Source organism: Cnephaeus nilssonii (assembly GCF_951640355.1).
Source record: "Cnephaeus nilssonii genome assembly, chromosome: 12".
Lineage (NCBI taxonomy): Eukaryota > Metazoa > Chordata > Mammalia > Chiroptera > Vespertilionidae > Cnephaeus > Cnephaeus nilssonii.
In genome coordinates, this window is record NC_137083.1 from 50,340,024 (window position 1) to 50,367,744 (window position 27,721).

General features: G+C 38.0%; 1 protein-coding gene across 3 annotated transcripts in view; it reads left to right on the forward strand.

The window, feature by feature from the left end:
- The window catches only part of TPK1 (thiamin pyrophosphokinase 1), a 269,761-nt gene that overhangs the window by 102,153 nt on the left and 139,887 nt on the right, over positions 1-27,721 (forward strand). For all 3 annotated transcript variants that reach the window (XR_013814311.1, XM_079786321.1, XM_079786320.1), the window contains one exon: positions 16,387-16,459. Coding sequence is in view for 2 of the 3 variants with exons in the window: in XM_079786321.1 (XP_079642447.1) it covers positions 16,387-16,459 (73 nt within the window). In the remaining variant the exon portion in view is untranslated. The remainder of the gene's footprint in view (positions 1-16,386; positions 16,460-27,721) is intronic.

A 27,721-nucleotide genomic window follows, 5' to 3' on the forward strand; every position in this document is an offset into this window, starting at 1 on the left:
TTTATTTTATTTATTTTGTTTTTATTTTAAGTGTCATTTTATTTTCTCTTTATTTTACTTTGGGATTAGTGTTCTACAGTCTATTTTCATCTTTCCTTCACCATCATTTTATTCTATCTCAACTCTACCTTTATGCCATCACTCTCTTCCTAACCTTTCCCCTTTTGGTGTCCTGTTTATCTTCACCCTTTCCTGCTCTAGATTTTCCCTATTCTTTCTGTTTACCCCCTGCTAAAATTTCACCCTACTTATATATTTAATTTCCAATCCCCTGCTCCAAGTACATACACACCTCTCTTCACTGTCCTAACTATCAAAAAAAAATTATTTTTCTCTGTCCTTTTGTAGTTGTTTGCTTGAATGTTGATTATATCAAATTTTTATGCTTTTATGTGAGATTATTTTGCTTATTCTTTTTTGTTTGTTTGTTTGTTTTTGTTTGTTGTGTTTTTGTTTGTTTTTTACTTCTGTTTTCCCTTGCCTCACTTGATATTAGTTGGTGTTGTAGGTTGTATTAATCTCCAGGTACTTGTTGCTGGCATTTGCTGTGATTAGCGGTTGTTCTATTGGAGTTTCCTCTCCATATATGTAGTTTGTTCCTCTTTTCTCTCTTAGTCTCGTTCTAGTCTCTCTTATTTTTTTTCTCCTTTTCCCAATTTCATTTTGACACTCCTTTTTTTTCTTCTTTCTTTTTACTCTTCTTTCTCTCCTATCCTCTAATTTGCCTTTCTCTGGTGGTCACCTTTATTGGAGGTTATTAATATCATGAATACATCGCTGTTCAGTACCTTGTGTGTTGTACCTGGTTGTGTTGTATTTTGTACCTTTAAATCAACCCAGGAGAGAGAGAACTACATAACCGGACATCTGGAGAAGAAAGACCATGGGGAGACAAAGAAACAGCCCGCATATGAAAGAAAAGCAGGCATCACCAGAAAAGGAAGTAAACGAATTAGAGGCAAGCAACCTATCAGAGAAATAATTCAGAGAAATGGTCATAAGGTGGCTGAAAAGAATGGAAGACAAATTTGACAATATGAGTAAGAACCAAGAGGAAATGAAGAAGAATCAAGAAGAAATGAAAAATGACATCGCTGCTATAAAGAACTCAATAGAAAGCATCAAGTGTAGACTAGAAGAAGCAGAGGACCGCATCAGTGAGCTAGAAGACAAGATGGAAAAAAATACCCAAGTAGAGCAGCTTCTAGAAAAACAAATTAAAAAGCAGGAGGAGAGCCTAAGGGAACTTTGGGACAACATGAAACAAAACAACATCTGCACAATAAGGGTTCCAGAAGGAAAGGAAACTGAGAAAAGAATAGAAAACCTGTTTGAAGAAATAATGACAGAAAACTTTCCTGATATAGGGAAGAAAAAACCCACACAAATCCAAGAAGCTCACAGAGTCCCAAGCAAAATGAACCCCAAAAGAGCGACGCCAAGGCACATTATAATTAAATTGGCAAACACCAACAACAAAGTAAGAATCTTAAAAGCGGCCAGAGACAGAAAGTTACATACAAAGGAACCCCCATCAGACTAGCAACTGATTTCTCAACAGAAACTCATCAGGCCAGAAGGGAATGGAATGAAATATACAAAGTCATGCAAAGGAAGGGTCTGAATCCAAGAATACTGTACCCAGCAAGGCTATCAATCAAAATTGAAGGTGAAATCAGGAGCTTCACAGACAAAAAAGGACTAAGGGAATTTATCACCACCAAACCAGCAATGCAAGAAATGCTAAAGGGTCTGCTGTAAAAAAAAAAAAAAGAAAAGAAAAAAGAAAGAAAGAAATAGGAAGCGAAGAAGAACACAGGGGTATAGAATAAAAATGGCTACAAATAAGTACCTATCAATAATAACTTTAAATGTAAATGGATTAAATGCCCCAATCAAAAGACATAGGGTAACAGATTGGATAAGAAAACAAGACCCATATATCTGCTGTCTACAGGAAACCCACCTCAGAAAAAGAGACGCACACAGACTGAGGGTGAAGGGATGGAAAAAAGTTTTCCAGGCGAATGGAAATGAAAAAAAAGCTGGGGTAGCAATACTTATATCTGACAAATTAGATCTCAAAGTGGAGGACATAACAAGAGATAAGGAAGGCCACTTCATAATACTAAAGGAAGCAATCCAACAAGAAGAAATAACTTTGTAAACATGTACGTACCCAATACAGGAGCACCCAAATACATAAAAAAAACTCCTGGAGGATATCCAGGGAGAGATTAACAGCAATACGATCATAGTAGGAGACTTTAATACCCCACTATCACCATTGGACAAATCCTCTAAACAAAAAATCAGCAAAGAAACATCAATCCTAAATGACTAACTAGACCAGATGGAATTAATTGACATCTTCAGAACATTTCACCCCAAAGCCACAGAATATACATTCTTCTCAAGTGCACATGGGTCATTTTCAAAGATAGACCATATGTTGGGACATAGGCAAAGTCTCTCCAAATTCAAGAAGATAGAAATCATATCAAGCATCTTCTCAGATCACAGTGGCATAAAACTGGAAATCAACTACAATAAAAACAATCCAAAAAAATCAAACACATGGACACTAAACAGCATGCTATTAAACAATGTCTGGGTTACCAGAGAGATCAAGGAAGAAATAAAAAACATCATGGCAACAAATGACAATGAAAACACAACAATCCAAAATCTATGGGACACAGTGAAAGCAGTCTGAGAGGGAAGTTCATAGCTCTACAAGCCTACTGCAAAAAACAAGAAACAATGGTAATAAATTACCTAACCCTACAACTCAAAGCGTTAGAAAGAGAGCATCAAGAAAAGCCCAGTGTAAGCAGAAGGAAAGAAATAATAAAGATCAGAGCAGAGATAAACGACATAGAGACCAAAGAAACAATACAAAAGATCAACGAAACCAAGAGCCGGTTCTTTGAAAGGATAAACAAGATTGATGAACCTCTAGCCAGGCTCACCAAGAAGCAAAGAGAGAGGACCCAAATAAACAAAATCAGAAATGAAAGAGGTGAAATAACAACAGACCCCGCCGCAATACAAAGGACTGTTACAAAATGCTACGAACAACTCTATTCCAACAAACTGGACAACGTGGAGGAAATGGACATATTCCTAGAAAAATATAACCTTCCAAAACTGAATGAGGAAGAATCTAAACGGCTAAATATGCCAGTAACTATGGAAGAAATTGAAGTAGTCATCAAAAAGCTTCCGGCAAACAAAGCCCGGGACCAGATGGCTTCACCGGAGAGTTTTACGAAACATTCAAGGAAGAACTAAAACCTATCCTCCTCAGACTATTCCAAAAAATTCAAGAGGAAGGAATACTTCCAAGCTCCTTCTGTGTAGCCAGCATCACCCTAATACCAAAACCTGGTAAGAGAACACAATGAAAGGGAACTACAGGCCAATATCCCTCATAAACATAGATGCCAAAATCCTCAACAAAATTCTAGCAAATCGGCTCCAGCAGTACATCAGAAAGATCATACACCATGACCAAGTATGATTTATCCCAGGAATGCAAGGATGGTACAATATCCGCAAATCAATAAACGTGATACATCACATAAACAAACTGAGAGATAAAAATCACATAGTCTTATCAATTGATGCAGAAAAAGCATTTGACAAAATCCAACACCCTTTCTTGATAAAAACTCTCAACAAGGTGGGAATAGAAGGATCATACCTCAACATAATAAAAGCTATATATGATAAACCCACAGCAAACATCATGCTCAGTGGTCAAAAACTAAAACCATTTCCCCTAAGAACAGGAACAAGACAGGGATGCCCACTCTCACCACTCCTGTTTGACAGTGCTGGAAGTATTAGCAATTGCAATTAGACAAGAAAAAGAAATAAAAGGCATCTAAATTGGAAAAGAAGAAGTAAAGCTGTCCTTATTTGCAGATGACATGATATTGTACATAAAAAAACCAAAATACTCCATCAAAAAACTAATAGACTTAATAAATGAATTCGGCAATGTAGCAGGATACAAAATTAACGCCAAGAAATCTATGGCCTTTCTATACACCAATAGTGAACTTACAGAAAGAGAGACTAAAAAAGAAATCCCATTTACCATCGCACCAAAAAAAAAATAAGATACCTAGGAATAAACTTAACTAAGGAGGTAAAAGACCTATATGCGGAAAACTACAGAACACTGAAGAAAGAGATGGAGGAAGACGTAAACAGATGGAAGAACATACCATGTTCATGGATTGGTAGAATCAACATCATTAAAATGTTCATACTACCCAAAACAATCTATACATTCAATGCACTCCCCATTAAAATACCAACAGCATATTTCACAGACCTAGAACGAACCTTCAAAAAATTCATCTGGAATAAAAAAAGATCCCGAATAGCTGCAGCAATCCTGAGAAAGAAGAATAAAGTAGGAGGGATCTCAATACCAGATTTCAAGCTGTATTACAAAGCCACTGTTCTTAAAACAGCATGGTACTGGCATAAGAACAGACATATAGATCAATGGAATAGAATAGAGAATCCAGATATCAACCCAAACCACTATGCTCAATTAATATTTGACAAAGGAGGCATGAACATACAATGGAGTCAAGACAGTCTCTTCAATAAATGGTGTTGGAAAAATTGGACAGATACATGCAAAAAAATGAAACTAGACCACCAACTTACACCATACACAAATGTAAACTCAAAATGGATAAAGGACTTAAACATAAGACGGGAAACCATAAAAATACTAGAGGAATCCACAGGCAGCAAAATATCAGAAGCAATATCTTCATCAATACAGCTCCTAGGGCAATGGAAGCTAAAGAGAAAATAAACAAATGGGACTACATCAAAATAAAAAGCTTTTTTACGGCAAAAGAAACTATCAACAAAACAACAAGAAATCCCACTGTATGGGAGAACATATTTGCAAATGTTATCACTGATAAAGATTTAATCTCCAACATCTATAGGCAGCTTATACAATTTAATAAAAGGAAAATAAATGATCCAATAAAAAAATGGGCAACGGACCTAAATAGAATCTTTTCAAAAGAAGAGAGAAGGGAGGCCAAGAGACACATGAAAACATGCTCAAAGTCACTAATTATCCGAGAGATGCAAATCAAAACGACAATGCGGTACCATCTCACACCAGTCAGAATGGCTATCATCAACAAACGGCAAGTGTTAGCGAGGATGCGGAGAAAAAGGAACACTCGTGCACTGCTGGTGGGAATGTAGACTGGTGTAGCCACTGTGGAGAACAGTATGGCGTTTCCTCAAAAAACTGAAAATGGAACTCCGATTTGACCCAGTAATCCCACTCCTAGGAATATATCCTAAGAAACTGGATACACCAATAAGAAAGGATATATGCACCCCTAGGTTCATAGCAGCACAATTTACAATAGCTAAGATTTGGAAACAGCCTAGGTGCCCGTCAGCAGATGACTGGATCAGAAAACTATGGTACATCTACAAAATGGAATACTATGCTGCTATAAAAAAGAAGGAATTCTTACCATTTGCAGCAACCTGGATGGAATTGGAGAACATCATGCTAAGTGAAATAAGCCAGTCAATGAAAGAAAAATACCACATGATCTCACTCATTTATGGATACTAAAGAACATTATAAACTTGAACAAAAAGATAGCTACAGAGGCAGTAAAGCATCAAACAGAATGTCAAATTACAGTGGGAAGGTTAGGGAGAGGTGGGGGAGATAAGAGATCAACCGAAGGACTTGTATGCATGCATATAAGCATATCCAATGGACGCAAAACTCTGGGGGGTGAGGGCATGTATGGGAGTAGGGTGGGGGGCGGCAAAGGTAAGATATGTACACATATAATACCTTAATAAGAAATGGAAAAAAATAAAAAATAATAATATTGAGAGCAATCACATAATACTGTGTGTGTATATATATTAATATGTATTTGTGTATATGTGTGTATGTATATGCACACATATATGTATGTATAATTGTTTTTAACTATCTGATTTTTCATATACGTTTAAATGAATGCACATACACGCATACTTGCACACACACACCTAGATACTTCCTGCATGGTTTCCTTATAATTAAAATGATGGTTTTGTATTATTGGACCAAAAGTAAGCAGAATAACTCCAACAACAAGATATCTATGATTTGTTGACACATCTTTATGGGACATGAAATATGACTTGATGAGGAGATTGCACCTGAGCCAGCTATGGCCTTTCTGTTGTTAGGGCACAGAAAAGGAACAGCTAGAATTCAGTTTAAGCAAGGGCTAACTAATAAATTATGTGAGAAAATATCCAAATGGCAATTATACCAAGAAGAGCTCTGAACTTATACATGCAGCCCTGATTAGAGATCTGAGCATTGTTGAAGACTGTATTCCTTGAAGACTTCAGTGTTGCCTCCTGTAGCCAGAGAGTTTAAGAACATGCTGAAATATCTTAGAACAGTTATGTAAAATACAACAGAAACATTTACCATCCTAAAAAACAACCCATTGTTTGTATATTAATAGTGTATGTATATGTATGTATCTATGCATGGGTGTGTATATATTATATCTTAAATGCTTCAATCTGGGTTGGAGTAAACAGTGAGTCACAGCAAAAACCAGGAAATCATACTCCCTAGATCAAGTGAAGGAGAATCAAGAAATAGAGAATGGCCAATTGTGCTAAATGCTTCTCATGATAAAATAACAGGGGAGAAATGACTATTAGGTTTAACAATATGGCAATATGTGGTCTTTGGAGATTGAAAATGTAAAAGCTATATACATATATATGACTATTAGAGAAATATATAAAGACTAGAGGCCCGGTGCACGAAATTCGTGCACAGAGGGGGGTGTCCCTCAGTCCAGCCTGAACCCTCCAATCTGGGACCCCTCAAGGGATGCCCGACTTCCCGCTTAGGCTTGATCCCGGTGGGCAGTCGGACATCCCTCTCACAATCCAGGTCTGCTGGTTCCCAACTGCTCGCCTGCCTGCCTTCCTGATTGCCCCTAACTGCTTTTGCCTGCCAGCCTGATCACCCCCTAACCACTCCCCTGCACGCTTGATTGCCCCCAACTGCCCTCCCTTGCAGGCCTGGTCCCTCCCAACTGCCCTCCCCTGCTGGCCATCTTTTGGTGGCCATCTTGTGTCCACATGGGGGCAGGATCTTTGACCACATGGGGGCAGCCATCTTGTGTGTTGGAGTGATGGTCAATCTGCATATTACTCTTTTATTAGATAGGATAGAGGTCTGGTGCATAGGTGGGGGCCAGCTGGTTTGCCCTGAAGGGTGTCCCGGATCAGGGTGGGGGTTTCCTTGGGGTGTGGGGCGGCCTGGGCGAGGGGCCTATGGTGGTTTGCAGGCCGGCCACACCTCCTGGCAACCCAAGCGGAGGCCCTGGTATCTGGGATTTATTTATCTTCTACAGTTGAAACTTTGTATCCTGGAGTGGAGGCAAGCCTCCTGCTTGCTCCATGGAGGCAGCCATTTCTGTTGGGATTTATGTATCTTCTATAATTGAAACTTTGTAACCTTAAGCCGAGGCCAAGGCAGGCCAGGGCTTCAGAAGCTTGGCTTCCTCCATCGCTGGGGGCAACCCTAGCCTCCTGCTCTTTCCAGCTCCGTGGCTGCCGCCATTTCTGTTTGGATTTATTTATCTTCTATCATTGAAACTTTGTAGCCTTGAGTGGAGGCCTAGGCCGGCAAGGGCAGGCGGAAAGCTTTGCCTCCTCCATTGCTGGGGAAACCCAAGCCTCCCTCCTGCTCTCTGTGGCCTCAGCCATCTTGATTGGATTTATTTGCATATTCACCTGATTGGGTGGTGGGCATGGCTTGTGGGTGTGGTGGGGGTACGGTCAATTTGCATATTACTCTTTTATTATAAGGATGTTTAAATTTCTCTTTAATGTGATATATTTTGTCTATTTGATTGTTCCTTTATTTTGAATAAACTATTGATGTCATCTCTACTTGAACAAAGATAGTTGCCGTTTGTATTTCATTGAAATATGTTCTCTATTATGCCTTTTACTTTTATTAATGGTGTTCATCATCTAATGATTTTATGATTTCAAGGTGATCTGTACCTAAGCCATTATCATCTGATTGAATTCTTTTCCTATGAAACAGAAACTATTTAGTACTGTAGAGATCTTTCCAGCCTCCAGTCCCTGTCTATTAAGAGAATGGTTCGCACATTCAAACATAATGGATAAAAGCAGCAAGATAAAAATGGAAACTAGCAAGGATAGAAAATACAATACTGGCTTTGGCAGAACAGCATATGCATTAAGAAATTACGTTATTATTATTTTCTTAGGTAAAGTATAGTTTTTACTATGAGAGAATTTGTGGGGGGAAAAGAAGGATTAAAAACACTACTAGCAGACTTATTAGCTATGCAGCTTGTTATGCTTGGCTTTGGACAACTTGGTAGGAGCAACAGCCTATTAGTGACCCTAATGGCATTTATCTGTCTTACTGAATTCTGTGTGTCATATCTCCACTGAATCACAGAGAGAAGCATAAAGCAAATAAATTACATGGAGCAAATCACTAACAGTGAGCTAGTCGTTTTTATATTTGTTAAGGTGAAGAATTGGAATCTGTGTATATGCTTTGGGTCTCTTTCGTGTTTGTAAATAAGAAAATATGAAGGGGCAGGTGCAGGGTTGAGGGGGTCCATGAGGAAAAAAAAGACATCTGTAATATTTTCAACAACAAAGATAAATTAAAAAAAAACAAACATAAAAAACAACTTAAAAAAAGATGAAACGTTTTACTCTGTATTGTTAGGCTTAGCGCAATTCTCCTCAATATCCACAGCCTTTTCTGACACCACCCCCACCTGTACCATCACTGCCTCCTTCTAAGAAAATAACTCCATAGCTAGGTGTCCAGTCATACAACCTCCCTCATTCCTTTTCTCTCTCCCTCCAACCACTTTTGGAAAATAATTAGTTACAGCAAAGGGCAGCTGTGATCTCAGAAGTGATGAAGTGACTTGTGTGTTGTACTGTGCTCTCCATTAAGACCGTTTCTTTACCTCTCATGTCTTCCTTCTTTTCTTCTTTTCATTTCCTGAATATGGACATTGTTTGTATCTCTCATTCTCCTGTTATGATCTCATTTATTTATATTTATAACTTTTCATGCAGTATCCACTGTCATGAACCTTTTCCTTCCCTTTCTGATTCACTTACTACCCCAAGCCTGGCTCTTTCTGTTTTTTGTTGTTGTTGTTGTTGTTTTGTGGTGTGTGTGTGTGTGTGTGTGTGTGTGTGTGTGTGTGTGCTTTTGCCTTTCCCTCTATGTTTAATTCAACAAGTTTTTTAGAAAGTTATGTATATATTTCCCAATCATTTCTTCCTCCCCACTCTATCTTTAATCTTCATTTTAAGTGAATAATGGGGAAATTCTATCTGTATCTTCTCTGTTGTCCGTTTTGTTTTCTCCGGGTGTTCATTGGCCTATCAAGGATGTCTTAAGCAGTTATTTTGGAAATCAAAGCTGTTTACTGATTCCTGGGCTAATCAGTTTGAGAAAATGAGCTTAAATATCTTAAGAGATGAGACATTATCTTACTCGGATAACTTGACTAGGAGTCACTTATAATAGCCTCAGTGACTGTTAGACATTATTTATTGTTCTTATTATAAGCTTCTAAGAGTTTCCATATCATTTTTAATTTTTCCTTTTTATTCCCTTTTATAAATTTTATTTTTTTAGTTATTAAATTAAGATATGCTTTATTAAAATTAAAAAAATCTTTCTCCTGACACAGTCAATTTAAACAGCTTTATTCATTCACTTTCACTATTTCTTTCAAGCTTCTACAGGTATTTAAATATCCTCTGACACATGTATTATGTTAAGAGACCTATGAAAACAGTTGAAGTGATTATCTATAAACAGAGTCAAAATGTGGTGGTAACCTTTTTTACTTATGGCATTTTGGATCACCCTCTTTTTTTTTTTTTTTTTGCAAGTTTTCCCCCTTGATTAAGTTAGGCAGATTTATAGAGAATGCTAGCCCAAATCTTTGAGTGATTAATTCCTATTTTCTTTAGACTGAGTAGCTTTTTTTTTTTTGGTCTTGTATCTCTAGTCATACTCTTTTAAAAATGTTCTCTATGTCCTCCTGACATAGTTCTTTTTTATTATTTATTTATTTATTTTTATTGATTAAAGTAGTACATATGTGTCTTTATCTCCCCATTGCCCCCCAACTCATGCCCTCACCACCACCACCCCTGGTGTCTGTGTCCATTGGTTAGGCTTATATGCATGCATACAAGTCCTTTGGTTGATCTCTTCCCCCTTACCCCCACCCTCCCCTACCTTCCCTCTGAGGTTTGATGGTCTGATCGATGCTTCTCTGTCTCTGGATCTGTTATTGTTCATCAGTTTATGTTGTTCATTATATTCCATAAATGAGTAAAATCATATGATATTTATCTTTCTCCGACTGGCTTATTTCACTTAGCATAATGCTCTCCAATTCCATCCATGCTGTTGCAAATGGTAAGAATTCCTTCTTTTTTACCACAGTGTAGTATTCCATTGTGTAGATGTACCACATTTTTTTAATCCACTCATCTGTTGATGGGCACTTAGGCTGTTTCCAAATCTTAGCTATGGTGAATTGTGCCGCTATGAACATAGGGGTGCATATATCCTTTCTGATTGGTGTTTTTAGTTTCTTGGGATATATTCCTAGAAGTGGGATCACTGGGTCAAATCTGAGTTCCATTTTTAGTTTTTTGAGGAAACTCCATACTGTTCTTCACAGTGGCTGCACCAGTCTGCATTCCCACCAGCAGTGCATGAGGGTTTCTTTTTCTCCACATCCTCGCTAGCACTTGTCATTTGTTGATTTGTTGATGATAGCCATTCTGACAGGTGTGAGATAATACTGCATTGTTGTTTTGATTTGCATCTGTCAGATAATTAGTGACTTTGAGCATGTTTTCATATGTCTCTTGGCCATTCTTAGGTCCTCTTGAAAAGTTTAGGTCCGTTGCTCATTTTTTGATTGGGTTGTTTATCATCTTTTTGTTAAGTTGTATGAGTTCCCTGTAAATGTTGGAGATTAAACCCTTAACGGTGATTACATTGGCAAAGATGTTCTCCCATGCAATGGGCTTTCTTGTTGTTTTGGTGATGGTTTCTTTTGCTGTACGGAACCTTTTTATTTTGATGTAGTCCCGTTTGTTTATTTTCTGTTTAGTTTTCATTGCCCTAGGAGCTGTATTGATGAAGATATTGCTTAGGCATATGTCTCAGATTTTGCTGCCTGTGGATTCCTCTAATATTTTTTTGGTTTCCCATCTTATGTTTAAGTCCTTTATCCATTTTTAGGGTGTTTTTTTTTTTTCTTGTATGTGTATGGTGTAAGTTGGTGGTCTAGTTTCATTTTTTTGAATGTATTTGTCCAATTTTCCCAACACCATTTATTGAAGAGACTGTCTTGACTCCATTGTATGTTCATGCCTCCTTTGTCAAATATTAATTGAGCATAGTGGTTTGGGTCGATTTCTGGGTTCTCTATTCTATTCCATTGGTCTATATGTCTGGTCTTGTACCAGTACCAGGCTGTTTTGAGAATAGTGGCTTTTAATACAGCTTGATATCTGGTATTGAGATCCCACCTACTTTGTTCTTTCTCAGAATTGCTGCAGCTATTTGGGATATTTTTTTATTCCAGATGAATTTTTGGAGAGTTCATTCTAGGTCTGTGAAATATGCCGTTGGTATTTTAATGGGGAGTGCATTGAATGTATAGATTGCTTTGGGTGGTATGAACATTTTAATGATGTTGATTCTACCAATCCATGAACATGGTATGTGCTTCCATCTGTTTATGTCTTCCTCTATCTCTTTATCTCTTTTTTTCAGTTTCCTGTAGTTTTCCAAGTACAGGTCTGTTACCTCCTTAGTTTATTCCTAGGTATCTTAATTTTTTTGATGCAATGGTAAATGGGATTGTTTTTTTAATCTCCCTTTTTGTAAGTTCTCTATTGGTGTTAATTTTGTATCCTGCTACATTGCTGAATTCATTTATTAAGTCTAATAATTTTTTGATGGAGTCTTTAGGGTTTTCTATGTACAGTATCATGTCACCTGCGAATAATGACAGTTTTGCGTCTTTTTTTTTTTCCATTTGGATACCTTTTATTTCTTCTTCTTGTTGTCTTAATTGCTATGGCTAGCACTTCCAGAACTATTGACATAGTTCTTTAATCAAAATTCTTTTAATCAAAATCCTGTCCTTCCTATAGCAACCAGCACAAACATTTTTCTTCAGCCTCAGTGATATCTTTCCAAAATTAGAGTTTGACCAAATTATCACTCATTAATAAAATTAGCAGAGGGGATAATGCATTTATGTGCAGAACTTTTTTCCATGAGAAACTTTTGTTCCATTTCCTGCACGTGTGTTGGTGAGAGGCTGTAGACTTGGCCATTAAAGAACAAAGATTTGGCTGCCTGTGCTTGGAGTTTGGTTCTAGCTCTTATTATCCTTGTTGTAGACCAGTGATGGGCAATCTTTTGAGCTTTGTGTGTCAAACTTCGCCAAAAAACTAAGCATAACTCTGGTAGTGTGTCACTTTGAGGAAAAAACATTATTTCGCAAATGTTTCATCCTCAGGAGCAGCAAATGTTTCATCCTCGGCATGCGACCGCCTCAGTGGCCGCGTGTCATCAGGAATGGCTACGCGTGTCAGTGCTGACACGCGTGTCATAGGTTCGCCAACACTGTTGCAGACTATGGCAAATTATTTAGTTTGTCTAGTAATAACTGTTTTTTTACCCAAATAGCTTAAATCATGCTTGCTGTATGCCAGGCATTCTCTAAGTGCTTTACATATATTAATCCTCATACCACTCCAAATTGTCCTCATTTTACATATGAAGAAATGAGGCTCAGAAAGGTGAAATCATTTGGACAAGCCAGAAAGTAGGGAGACAGGCATAATAGAAATTTTTAAATAAATGTTTCTTTACTCATTCTTCTTTTCCACTCTCCACCTCCTCTTTCTTCCCTCTCCTTGCCCTTCTCTTCCCTTTTGACCATTTTCGCCTCCTCTCTCCTTCCCTCCCGTTCTTCCTATCTTCTTTCCCATTCTCCTCTGACCCTCGTCCTTTTCTCCTTTTTCCTCCCACGCCTTCTTCTCTTTCCTTCATCCCCTCATTACTTCCCACCCTACTCCTCCTTTACCCCATTCATCTATTACATTATTATCAACATGTGTATGCTTGGTGCTCTGGGGAACACCAAGATCAGTCAGAGATCCTGCTACAAAGAACTTATAGTAGTAGAAGCTAAAAGATATTTATATAAGTTGCTTAGAATGTGATGGAAAGTTATGGATTTAGAGCTATATAAGTTATACAGGATTGCTTTTCTCTGTGGGAGCAAGGAAGGCTCTGTGGGAGGATATCCATCCCTCCACAGAGTCTTAGGAAATGACTTATGAAAGAGTAGTTGTAGTCTAACACATTATGTTTAGGCATATTTTATAACTCTGTCAACCTCTTCTTGATTATTACAAGTAATGGAGCTTAAATCTCATTAACTAATGGCAGCCCCTTTTGGACTCTTATTTTGTCGAGTGTGTGTGGCAAGTGCTGTAAAAGTTAAATGTAAATATAAAGGCGCCCATGCCACTTATGGAGCATTTGGAAAACAGTTTAGTACCCGTAGATTGAGGATGCCAGAAGGAGGCATACTGGTCTGATCTGTCAACAGGAGACAGAAATGCAATCAGTAGTGACACAGTCCATATACCCTTAGACAGTTGTTATGTGAAGTCAGTTTGAAAAATAATCTTCCCGTGTAAATTGTCTTTTTTGTCATAATGTAGTTCCTCTGCATCTGTGAAGTGTCATCCCCAATACTTACTTCTTCAGAATGCCCAGGTTCCAATGGCACCAGGTGCCTCCAGGAAATGTGAGATGGGCTGTCAAGTGCGGTGTCTGAAAGTACATTTCAGGAAGTATCAAAAACTAGTATATTATATGATGAAAAGGTATTAACAATTTTAGTCTTGTATACCAGGTGTATTTTGGGTATGAGTCTTCTTAGAATTTAGCATCCTGATTCATTTTTAAAGCCTTTATGTTATATTAAATAAAATTATATTAAAAGTTAGTCCAATTTAGTTATCTTTTATCTATATAATTTTCCTGTTAATGTTTTATATGAAAACATAAATGAATTTATACATGATTGCCTTCTTTTGTTATTCATAGTATATATTAAAAAGAGATCTCATTCTCTTTTAAATGATATATCATAAGAGGACATTTAGCTGCCTGTACATGTCAGTTTTTATTTTTCATTTTTATTGTCAAAATCAATATCATATTTGGAAACTGCCAAATGGATTCTAGATATCTGCGGTACTAAAGTTTGTAGAGCCATATAAGGTCAGTTTTATTAGGAAGTAGTATAATTCAGCTGCATAGAACCAGAGTCCTAAGTTAAAATGTCTGCCTCACATGAAGAAGTAAATTGGGTACTAGCCATGCAGACATTTTGAGAAGAAAAGTTGATGAGAAATTGTTGAAATCAGGCAAGGTGATTTAAAAACCTAGGTACTTTATTTCCCAATTCTGCCTTATTCTGAAATGAGCTGTTGTCATTTGTGCATGGTTGACGTTCAGCGAATAGTTCTGGAAACAACTAATATAAAAATTTTATTAATTACTAAAAATTGAAATAAGCAACCATTATTGGTTAACAAAAAAACAAACAAACAGAAGAAAAGGAATCAGTTTATGCAACACAGATCTATGAAGTAGAACTTCCTCTTACCATTTAGTCCTAGGAACACACAGCTCAAGGAAGAGTTGGTCCAACACAGGTAGTTAGATTAGGTTAGATTAGCGATTTTCAACCTTTTCCATCTCATGGCACACATAAACTAATTACTGGAACATCAAAAAATGTTATATTTTTGCCAATCTGAAAAAAAATAGGTAAAATTTTTATTCATTCACACCGGAGGGTCAGCTATTGGTGTTGGCTGTTATTTCTGTTATTTTTTTACTTGACAGTCTAAGAAATAACGGCTCAGTGCCCCTGACTAAATAGTCAGGTATTGCATGTTCTAAACATTCTGATGGCACACAGGTTGAAAAATCTCTGAGTTAGACCTAAGAAGTAATATTTCCAGTTGAGTTAAGAAGTTAAACATTATGCAAAAGGACAATGTTAGTAAAATATACATCATCAGTAAAATTCATCATCAGTAAAATATCTCTCTAGGAGCTGGATAGTCTCCTGTATCTTGTCTTTTATGACCTAGAGATGTCTCCAAGTTTTGGGGCTTTATCTGTTTTGACATGTAATACCCAGGGAGATAAAGTACCTGTCTTCATTATGTAACAGTTTGGCCCTCTTGAGAATACATATTGAAGTTTTATTCTTCTTTTGAATCAGAACAATTAACTAGATAAATGGTTACAGATCTAATTTTCATGATAGGTGTAGAATAGAATATTTCTGGAGGACTTGGAAGCAAACATTTCCTTCTTTGCATCATATACCTTCTTGAGTCTCTTGAGGCTAGGGCTTTATGCAGAGCACTGAGAAATCCAGGGAAGTTTTATTTTTCCACAGTTAGATGTTCTAAGTGCGAACAAATTCTACCAGGTCATACAGATGTTATATAAAAAATAAATAAATAAATAAAGGATGGCTTATGTAGATAGAGTAAGGTAAGATCTCTGAAATGAGTTCTGAAAAACTATAAATGGTGTCTTATCAAAGAGGAATAAGATAATTGTGGTAGAATTAGAAACATCCACTTTTGGGAATCCTCTCCCTCTATTTAGTAACGGTAACCTTTGTAGTATTTCAAACCTATCTTGAAGATTCCTGTTTCTAGAAATATGTCAATAGGTTATATGGAAACTGTCTTTGACCTGACTCCTGCTCTGCAAAGAATGCCTCCTCCTCCTCCTCATATGCTCTGTTCGAATCTTTGGAGAGTTCTGAACTTCTGTGAGGTACAATACTATAAAGGTTTGAATATATGTAGAAGGTAATATGCAAAGATTGAGTCTTTTTTTTAAGGTTGTTGACCTGGAAGTTTTCTAAAGTAATAATCTTCTTTAATCTTTATTTATTGAAGCATGGTAAAATACTGACTTGATAGTGTGATTAAGTTGATTAATTATTTGGTTATGTGGAGTGCCCCAGTCATACTATATTGTAACCAAGAGTGAAATTTGACATCTTTGACATCCCATTCACTTAAAAATAGACCCCCTTTTCCTTTGGTCCTTATAATAATAGTTTTCAAGATTAACAAGTAAGTAGTCTTAATTAGTTGACTCAGAACTCTTTCTTTCAGCTTTTTGCCTGAATTCATCAGTGGAGACTTTGATTCTATTAGGCCTGAAGTTAGAGAATACTATACTGTTAAGGTAAGACATAATTCTATATTTAAAATATTTCTCATATGATTGCTTTTCCTATGTTTTTCCTGGTTTCCTTTGTGTATGTGTAGGTATTGACCAACTAATTGGTTATTTTTTAAAATTTTGTATCAATTATGATATACATTCAAATGGAAATTTAGAGAACGGCAAGTAGAAATACAAGTTTAGAAATTCAGTCACCACCAGGTAAGCATTAATGCTTAGTACTTTAAGCACATATTTTTAAAATACATTTATAGCTTATGGACTAATTTAATGTACTATCATTGCCTACATCCTCATTAGTTGCTATCTATTTTTCACAAATCACTTTTAATATCATTTAATGAATGAACTATATTTTACTTAACAAATTCCCGATTATTTACATTTGTATCCATTTTTTACCTTGCAAACTAATAAAAATATCATTGTAAATGAGTTTTTATAAAAATGCATATAGAGCCACAGTTTTTTCTTTAATATTTAGTTTTTTAAAAATATTATTACCTGTTCTGAATAAACCTGTTTATTATATTTAGTTTATTGAAAATATTTTAGTTTTTTGAAACTATTGTTAGCCTATCCTATCTAATAAAGAGGGAATATGCTAATTGACCATCACTCCGTCACAAAGCTGGCGGCACCCACAGCTAAAGCTAAGTTCCCATAAGGAGCCTTAACGTGCAATCAGCAGGGACCTGAGGCTACGCCCTCCCCCGCTCCCGTAGGGCTTGACAGGGGACCTCAGGCCATGCTCCCCACCCAGCGGGGCTTGATGGGGGACCTCAAGGGGCACCCCAAGTGCTGGGGTAAGAGAACTCAGTCCACACCCCCTGCCCAGGGGGCTTGACAGGGGACCTGAGGCTGTACCCCCCTGGCGGTGGGACTTGATGGGGGACCTGAGGCTGTGTGCCCCTCCTGGTGCCGGTCCGGGGAACCTGAGGCCGTGCCCCCACACCTGGCGAGGCTTGATGGGGGACCTCAGGACATGCTCCCCACCCAGCGGGGATTGACAGGGAACATCAAGGCATATCCCCCACCCCGGTCTGGGCTGGGGGACCTCAGACCATGCCCCCCCGTCCTGGCGCCGGGCCAGGGAACCTGAGCCTACGTCCCCTGCCCAGCGGGGTTTGACAAGGGTGGGACTGGCCAGGTCTGGATCTAGCCCAATGGGGGCGGGGGCTGGCTGGGTCTGGGTCTCACGTGATATTGAGGTGCATGTGGGTGGGCGGGGACTTGACTCTGGGTCCCATGGTCTGCCCCAGACTCTGACAGGAGGAAGGTTTTCATATACATTTTACTAATTTTCTTTCATCTCTGACACTTCTATTATAGAGAAAGGGCAATTAGCAATATTAAATTATTTCCTCTAATTAATCCCCTTTTAATGTGCATGGATATCATTCACTGGGCCACTAGTTTTAAATAAAACTATTCATTACAACTTGAAATTAACAGTAACATACAGCTTAAGGTGTTCATATTGTTAATGCTATTGTGAAAGTCTTCTAGAGATCCTTGTTGGTAAAGAACATGCAAATGATCTAATTGAGAATGATGGAAGACACATAGGAGTATTATAGCGATCAATTATTCAAGCTTTCACTGGCTTTAGAGGGCAATGCAGAGTTTTAAAAATAAAAATTATAGTGTCAGCAATTCTAGCCACAATACTGTCATCTATGTTATTCTGAACTGGCATTAGAAAATTACACATTTTTAAAAGAAACAGCAGTTACTGAAATAGTAAAATTTTACATTCTTTATAAGGCTTGGGGATGGATGAGATAAAATCAAAAAGAAGAAAAAAGGTGGGAGGGAGAGAGGAGGGAAAGAGAAGAAAAAGAATGAAAATATGATTCAGGGTGAGGAAGCAAAGTTGTCAGGTTTATAAAGTAGTATAGGCTGTTCTGATAGAAACCCCAGCGATCAGGGCAGGGAATGTAGCTCAGTGCACATCGTATCTGCCCACCAGCTGATCAGACTTTCCCATCAGCAAAGGGAGACTGTTCCCAAGTCAGTGTTTGATATTCATGCTCAATTACTTTAACATTGGCATGTTTCTATTCATTCCCCACAGTCTCACTTCTCATTAACTCCATACCTCAACCTCACTGAGATGGAAAGCCCTCTCAGCCTTGCTTACAATGCAGAGTTTTATAAATTCATAGATATTAGTTGTATTTTCGGGAGGGGAAGAAATAGCAGGAGAGGTAGGACAAGCACTCAGAAACAAGTGGAAGATCTGGCTAGATGTGACTTTTCTCCTCCTCTCTTAAATGCTGCTGGCTGCCAACACTGGAAGTGTTGATTTCACCATTCCATCCTGGATGAGGAAATAACAAAAAGTAAGGGGAAACCAGCTTTTTCATTGCCCAATGCAGTGAAATGGGGTCAGGGATAAAAGAAAATTTTGAGTTAATACCTTTTGATGAATTTCTCTTATATTTTTTGCTTTATTTTTTTAACCTCAATGTTAATTTATATCTGTTGAGGTTTAATTTGAAAAGTAAGGTTAGCTGCATCTTCTAATTTCCTACATTGCATAGTTATGAGATGATGTAGTACAATCCAATTTTCATGTACTGATGAGAACAACGGCTTTGAACTTTTTGGATCTCTCCCTGGAAAGCACTGATGATGTCTTTGATAGAGTTGATGTGCCCCATATAGGTCAGGGTGAAAGTTTAGCTACGGTTTTAATAATGATAATGACAACAAGTTAATGCAGCATTACACACAATTCGTATAAGCCATTATCTCCTATTTAAACCATCTTTAAGCTGCTGTGTTACAAATTAAAGGAGGTTATCTTCACTTTCAAAGGCACTTTTCTTTCTCCCATCTGGTCTGGGTTTCATTGAAGCTGAAACTGGGGCTTTGATGAATAAAGTAAAATTTAAAAAATTGAAAATGCTGAAGGTTTGTTAAAACCATAAAATTATAAAGTTGATTTTGTAGCCAACATTTATTCATACGTTTTCCCCCAGTAGATATGTCCTTGACTTACAGAAAAAAACAGGTTTATATGACTATACAAAATGTTAAATGGGTTTGTCTGCTTAATTTCTAAGAACATTAAAATATAAAGTATTAGATTTATTTTTTTTAATTCTCATCCAATGATATTTTTCCATTAATTTTTAAAGAAAGTATAGGAGAGAGGGAAAGACAGAGAGAAATATCAATGTTAGAGAAACACATCCATTGGTTGCCTCATGCATGTTCCAGGACCAGGGCCTGGGCCAGGGAGGAGCCTGCAACTGAGATACATGCCCTTGACAGGAATCGAACTGGGGACCTTTTGATCCGCAGTCCGATGCTCTTATCCATTGAGCCAAACCAGGTAGAGCTGATTTGTCAGCTTTTAAACAGAATATTTTATACCCCAGATCTTGCAGTCTGTGGTACAGGGGACCCTTGAACAGTTCAGGGGTCATGGCACTGCCACCGTGCACAGTCAAAACTGTGTCTATCACTTCTGACTCCTCTAAAACTTAACTACTAATAGCCTACTGTTGACCCAAAACCTTACTGATAACATAGTCATTAACACATATTTTGTATGCTGTATGCATTATAGACTGTATTCTTACAATAAAGTAATCTAGAGAAAAGAAAATATTAATTAAAACACACAGAAGAGAAAATACATTTACATTACTGTCTTATTGATACTGTGAGTCTAGATCTTCTGATTACAAGATGAATCAACTGTCTGTCAGTACCTACATCAATATTATGATACAAAACACTAGATATTATATGTATTACACTAGACGTCAAAAAGGGAAAGATAATGTGAAAAAGAAATTCATATTTATTGACAGGTATGACAATTCACGCATTGGTAACAAAGAAGCAGCAATACGATTGCCTTATGGAAGCCTAGTATAATTGATGAAACAGTGGTAGTTAGATTACTATAGTATTACATTATGTGCTATAGTTAATATTATGCAGTTGTGATTTAATACTACATCTTTATGTTTGTTTACATTCCTCTTGACTGCAAATAGCTCCATGTATAGTTTTGATAAATTTTAACTTTTTATAATAGACTTGTATATTTTGTGTAATAAATGATAAAATAGACTAGTATCTACATATAGTTTATGCATTTGTGGCATACCTAACTTTTTCTTAAATTTTCTGTATTTTATGGCTACATAATTTGCTATTTTTTTAAATTATTGCAAATCTCAATATATTTATTTTTTAAAAAAAAACACATATAAGTGGACCCATGCAATTTAAATCTATCCATGTTGTTCAAGGGCCAATGGTAGTTATCTATTGTTCTGTAACATTTTATCCTAAAACTAGAGGCCCGGTGCACAAAATTCATGCACAAGTTGGGTCCCTAGGCCTGGCCAACAATCAGGGCCAGTCGGGGCCTTTATAACTGAGATCTTACTATGGTCTTTGGCCCACATCATGTTTCCATATTCTTGAGTTACTGTCATGTACCATACTGTGTTCTTCCAGATTTGGCAGGATTAACAGAGAAGATAAAATCAGAACTTAGAACTAGAGTCCTATTCCTGACTTATGACTAGGGTTATTTTCACCCTTGTCTAGAACAAGGCCTTGTGGAATGCCAAAGTACTCCCTTATAGCACAAAGGAAGACATTCTCATATTCCCAGGCCACCTATACCCTGGATAATTTTCTGTTTACCTGATCACCTTGGTTCTTTAGTGTTCTATCGTGGCTCAATCCCCTGTCCTGTAAATAGCTTTCACGTCATTGTTGGTCTGGCCCAATATTGCACCCAAGATTGGGGGTAGAAGGGGAATGACAAGAAGGCAATGGGAGCGTAGAGAGTTTGGGTATCACACTGACTTATCCCACTGATGGTGATACTGACACTCATTCCCAGGGATGATAAATGCCTTCTGCAAGGAGCAAACTAAGGCCCAGTGCAATCTGTTGACAAGCAGAAATAGCAACTGAGTCCCAGTTTAAAAATAAAATTTTACAGAAAACATGAATATAGAAAACAAAAGCATGGCCATATCCAAATTTTTGAAGACTATTCTTGATAGGTAAGGGTAGTATGTCTAACTTCTTTAACCCATGCTCCTTTGGGTAAGTATAAGATGCTATAAATGTTAACTACAGTCACAGAAAATTGTTCACCTTTTACATCTCATAATGGCTGACATTTTAGGAACTCAGGATCTGAATTTGAATATAACTTTTCCCAGTCAGAATAATGGGAAATTGTTTTTTGTTTGACATTTGAATAGAATGCCTGATTTTTTAAATAAGTGAACTACTGATATTAAGCAGGAAATGCTTTTATTTTAATTCCATTTTGAAAACACGGATTCTCAAATGGTGGGGATGGGTAGTATAGGTAAGCTTAATAATCAAGAGATGTCAAATAATACTGAATCTTGGCCATTAGTAATGTGCATTTTAGTTTTTACAAATAAAGTGATTATGGTTTCTTGAACTAACTATGCAAATTATTTTTTGAATTGTCAGTTTACACACATGGAAGGCTTACCAAAGCCGTGAAATTAAATCATGTTATAGAACCCTGGCGTTCTCATACACTTGTAATAGTGATTAAATAATGTTGTACATGTAGAAAGAAGCACTCTAGAAGTGCTAAATAACTTTAAATATGTGATGGGAGTATTTTGTTTTACTTTCTAAAATTGTTTACTTAATAACTTTTCAGCAACATTGCTTTTAAAAGGATTTTTAATCAGTTTATATCCACAAGTAAGTGTACAATTTATGAATCTGGATTTTATTTATAATCATACTCACTTAAAATATCTTTTTGAGTTTGATAATGCTCCAGGTTCAGTTCTGTTTAGTAAATTTCATAGAATCTTCCAGAAGTTTTTAATCTCTAGTTAAAAACACCTGCATTGATCCACCTAATCTCATGAATCTTATTATTTTCTAATTTTTAGCTGTGCCTCATTCCCAGTTCTGCCCGGCCATATACCAGCAACTTTTAGATATGCTAAAAGTAATTAACTTAGAGAAAATGGAAAATTGGCTGTTAGAAATTGTAAAAACGTTAGCAAGTTTGACTGCTGTGCCAAACAGAGGAAGCTATATAGCATGTAAGGAGCTATGCTTCATTTAAGAATATATTTCTTTAAAAATTAAAAAAAACAACCCTTGAGAATAGTAAATTTTTACGCTTAAGCATTAACATGAATTAACATATGCCAAGATATAAAGGTAATTATAGACAGGCAGTTTCCCTTGATGACAGAGTGACAGGTTCTTCACTTTTTATTCTTAAACTGGTTGGCTCATCTTATTAGCATCTCACCAAGGGAGTGATGGAACAGGCAGGGACATTATGCAAAACCATCTCCTGAATATACTTTAATTCTTATGCTTGCCTCTATTATTAAAGTCCTTTTAAATTGACTTTATTTTATATTGTCTGTATTTTTCAAAGCCTGTTTTGTTTGAATTTGTTTTACATACTTAAGGCATTTAAAAGGGAGAGCCTATGCTCTTTACATTTTAAGAACTCCCAGGTGCCTCACATGTGACTTCCTCAGCACCTGCCTGCCTCTCCTCAACCGCCTAGTACTGCCTGTTCTCCAGGGCTCTGAGACTCTTCCCTCATTTGTCTGGCTCGTGGGACCCCTACTTAATAGTCCTCCCCTCTTACAGTTCCCACTATAGCTGCTGGGCGTAATCCTTCCTTTATAATTTTCTTGTAGAGCTTGATATAAACAATTCATCAAAGTTTTCCTCCTTATCCCTGTTAATACATGACCTCCTACAACCTGAAGTCTATGGTTGTTCATCCTGGCGTCCCCAAGTAGCTAAGTTCTCTTTAACGTTACATGAAGCAAGTATCTGATCCTAATTTTAGAACCAGAGCAGCAAAGCACGGGTGCCACTTGGTATGAAAAAGATTCTGTGATCAGTTGTGAAATTTGACCTTCTATATGCCCCTTTTGGAAATTCACTGTGCACAATATCATTTTAAGTAAGTCTTCCAAAAATCTAATTCTGTTAACCTTGGTATTTGTCAAGTGAATTTGATCATGCAACAGTATTCTTTATTCTTTTATTTTTTCTTCTGTCCTTCCTCTATCATTTTTTCTTTTCTTTCTTTTTTAAATTAAATCCTCACTGCAGGACATGTTTCCATTGATTTTGAGAGAGAGAGAGAGAGAGAGAGAGAGAGAGAGAAAGAAGAAGAAGAAGAAGGAGGAGGAGGAGGAGGAGGAAGAGGAGGAGGAGGAGGAGGAGGGGAGGAGGAGGAGGAGGAGGAGGAGGAGGAGGAGGAGGAGGAGGAGGAGGAGGAGGAGGAGAAGAAGAAGAAGAAGATAATAATATATGGATATGAGAGAGACACATTGATCAGTTGCCTCCTGATCCAGGATTGAATCCACAAACCAAGCCAGCAATTCAAGGACACAATACTGTTCTTCACCCACAACACCTAATGTGGTTTGTTGGTTTCCAGCTAGGCTAAAATGTATTTGGATGCTTAGAAACTTGTTTTATTTTTTCAAAAACTTTTCAAAACTCCATATAGGTTTTCACTCTTTTTAAAAGCTGGTAAGAGAAAATTATCCAAAGGACCTTGAAAATAATAATAGTCAGACATTTTTTGGTGCTTACAATTGGCCAAACACTTTTGTGTGTAATTCTCTTTATAAATTCATGGAATCCTTGCAGCAAACTTTATTAGAAGGTGAGAAATCTAGCTACATTTGACAGAGAACAGGGAATATGGAGTTGGAGTCTGGCCCAAGCTTGTCCAGCTAAGAAAGGTTGAGCCAAACAGGCTCTTCTAACCACCTTGCCATAATCTTCTAGATTAATGGAGGTAGTTTTCTCATAGCAAAGCAAGGATCTGGTTCACATGCTGAGGAAATTCTGGGACCTCCTCTTCTCTGTATGAGCATTTAGCTTTCCCTTTTATGTTTCTACTTAGTTCTAAGTAATTGAGCAGCAATACCCACCCAGCCTTCCTTCAGTGTTCCCCTCCTACTCCCATCTTCCCTCCCTACCCCCCCCCCCGCCACACACACACACACACACATAATTGTCCTTGCCTTTCTGGGAGGACATGGTAGAGAGCCTGGTGGAAGCTGGCTATTTCCTCCGCATATGTGTAGTGCTGGGGAAGGAACAGCGCCCAGACAGAGCAGGTCTCAGGAACATTACCAAATAGCTTATTCAAGCATGTAATTGAGGAAGACTCTGTTAGCTCTTTGTTTGGGTGTCCCTAAAATAATCCCCAAGTTGGGTGATTCAGCAGGAAGGCTCGGCAGAGTCTTCCTCATGGCTCTTATGTATTGCTGCCCAAGGATGTAAAGCAGAATCAGCCAAGCAGACACATGGAGGCAAGCAAAGTCTGGAGAAACAGTCTCCAGTTCCAAGAGTCCTTTCCCAGTACAGCCTCACAGGTTGTGATTAGTCAGCTTGTGACTACAAGAGTGAGGTGTTGTCTCACTGGAGGCACCCACAAGCATCCACCTGCACCCCCTCTGTATAGCATGTGCCAAAATTCCAGACTCCCATAGGCAAACAAGCATGTTCTTAGCATAAACCATATTGTTTGTACAAACAATTTAGGCACAGTGAGCCACTGTTAGCGTTTTGGAAAAGTTGTTGTTTTTATGTATGTATTTTTGTGTGTGTTTTTTAAATCAGTATAGGCCACTATTTCCCATTCAAGCTTTCAGATGTCAGCCAAGGGCCAACCTTGCCAGCAGGCCTCTTTAAGGAGAGCAGTCTCAAATCTGCTATGTTAACTCTTTTGGGCACCCTCTTCCATTCAGAACTCTGGCTCTGCTTTTAAGGATGGAAGCCATCATTTAAGAGCTTCTGCTCTTCAAAAAAAGCTTTTGACTTCCATTAAGAGAAATGGTGACTTTCTTGTTTGAAATGATGTAGTTTTCATTCAGTGCCACTTTGAAAGGAAAAGTTATCTTGTAACACCCAGGGCAGTGCAGATTACAGTAGATTAGAATGCCTCTTTATGTTTGGGATTGAATGGAGAATGGCTACAAGGTTAAATTGTGTTTATAACTTTCTTTTATAGTATACCATCTAAAAAACCAGCAAGAGGCAACTTGTTACTTAGAGTTTAATCATATGACATTCCTGCTGAAGAAATGGTTATTTGTCGGCTGTCATTGGATGATTTAAAAACATCTTTTTATTTGAAAAGTAGAGATGTTTTTAGGAGGCTGGTAAATAAGACGGAAGGAGCAATCTACCCCAGCGTGCTTTATACAATGAAGAGGAAAGTGGAAAATAGAAACTTTGTGATTCCCTCTGTACAGGGTAAAGGAGGATTTTCATTCCAGTATCAGGAGCTTAGATCATTTAGATTCCAATTGGCTTTAACTATTCCTCTTGGAAAATTTGAGAACAATTTGGGCTAATTTTGGATCTGTTTCTTTGATTATCAAGAGTATATGCCATTTTGCTTTATGCTACTGCACTTTAAACTGGCAGGTGGTCTCTTATTACAGAGTTCCGGTCAACTCAGTATAACAAGTGATTGTGGAAAGTCATTATTAAAAATTAATATGTTCAGTTTTTAGAAGATTCCTGAATATATCTCCCCAAAATACTTTAAAGTATAACATGCTTAAATACAAGAATAGAGGCAACTTCAGCCGTGACTAGAAGATAATAAAGTTTGTGGGAGCTACATTTTTGAGAGTGATCATTTACCAAAAAAAATTCTAATGTCATGGGATAGTAAGTTATATTTCATGTGTTCAGAACCACTTGAAAGATGATCTTAGGTAGTATCTCATCTTCTCTTCTATACTCTGTGATTGTGATTGACAACTATTCCCCCTCCCAGAAGTGTCCATTTTTTTATACTGTTCTTTAGCTTCTAAGTCCTCATCCCTGCTTCACACCACTCCAAATTATCGTAGCTCTCTTCCCTTCCTTGCCAATGAAAGACATCTTTCCCTGAATGAAACTTATCTGTTTACTATTAAGAGGCAATTAAATTAATTCACAGTAAGAAATTCATGATGAGCCCTGGCTGGGTAGCTCAGTTGGTTAGAACATATGCCAAGGTTGTGGGTTTGATCCCCGGTAGGGCACATACAAAAATCAACCAATGAATGCATAGATAAGTGGAACAACAACTCCATATTTCTCTTTCTCTTTTTCTTGCTCCCTTTCCTTTCCTCTCTTTCCCTAAAAAAATATCAATCAATAAAAAAATTTTTTAAAGAAATTCATCATTATCTTTCTTAGTGTTGTTTTAAAAGAAGAAACTTTTCAACCTCATATGTTACTACTAGGAATATACATTTTTGGAGCCTTCCTAGAAAGCACTCTGGCAATATCTAACAAGAATTTTTAAAATGTGCTTATAATTTCCCCAGCAGTTTTATTCCTAGAATTCAATTCTAAGAAAATAACCAGAAATATTGATCATAATAGTATGTTTAATAGCAAAGAAAAAATAAATTATGTCATAAATGTAATGATAATATGATCCTATCTAATAAAATTCATATGCAAATTGACTGTCACTCCAACACACAAGATGGCTGCCCCCATGTGGACACAAGATGGCCACCACAAGATGGCCAGCAGGGGAGGGCAGTTGGGAGGGACCAGGCCTGCAAGGGAGGGCAGTTGGGAGCAATCAAGCCTGCAGGGGAGGGCAGTTAGGGGTGACCAGGCTGGCAAAGGAGGGAAGTTGGGGGCTACCGGGCCTGCAGGGAAGGGCAGTTGGGTGGGACCCAGGCCTGCAGGGGAGGGCAGTTGGGGGGGGACCAGGCATGTAGGAGAGGAAAGTTGGGGGTGACCGGGCCTGCAGGGGAGGGAAGTTGGGGGCAACCGGGCTGGCAGGGGAAGGGCAGTTAGGGGCAATTGGGCTGGCAGGGGAGCAGCTAGGCATCAATCAGGCTGGCAGGGGTGTGGTTAGGGGGTGATCAGGTTGGCAGGCAGAAGCGGTTAGGGGCAATCAGGAAGGCAGGCAGGCGAGCACTTGGGAGCCAGCAGTCCTGGATTGTGAGAGGGATGTCCGACTGCCCGTTTAGGCCCGATCCTACCAGGATTGGGCCTAAACGGGCAGTCAGACATCCTTTGAGGGGGTCCCAGATTGGAGAGGGTGCAGGCTTGGCTGAGGGACACCCCACCCCACCCCGTGCATGAGTTTCGTGCACCGGGCCTCTAGTTATAGTGATAATATAATGAGTTGGGAAAGCAGCAAAGGGGGAGAGGGCCAGCTCTAGCTGTTCATTACCCACCTCCAGCTGTCTGGAGGAGCCCGGAGGC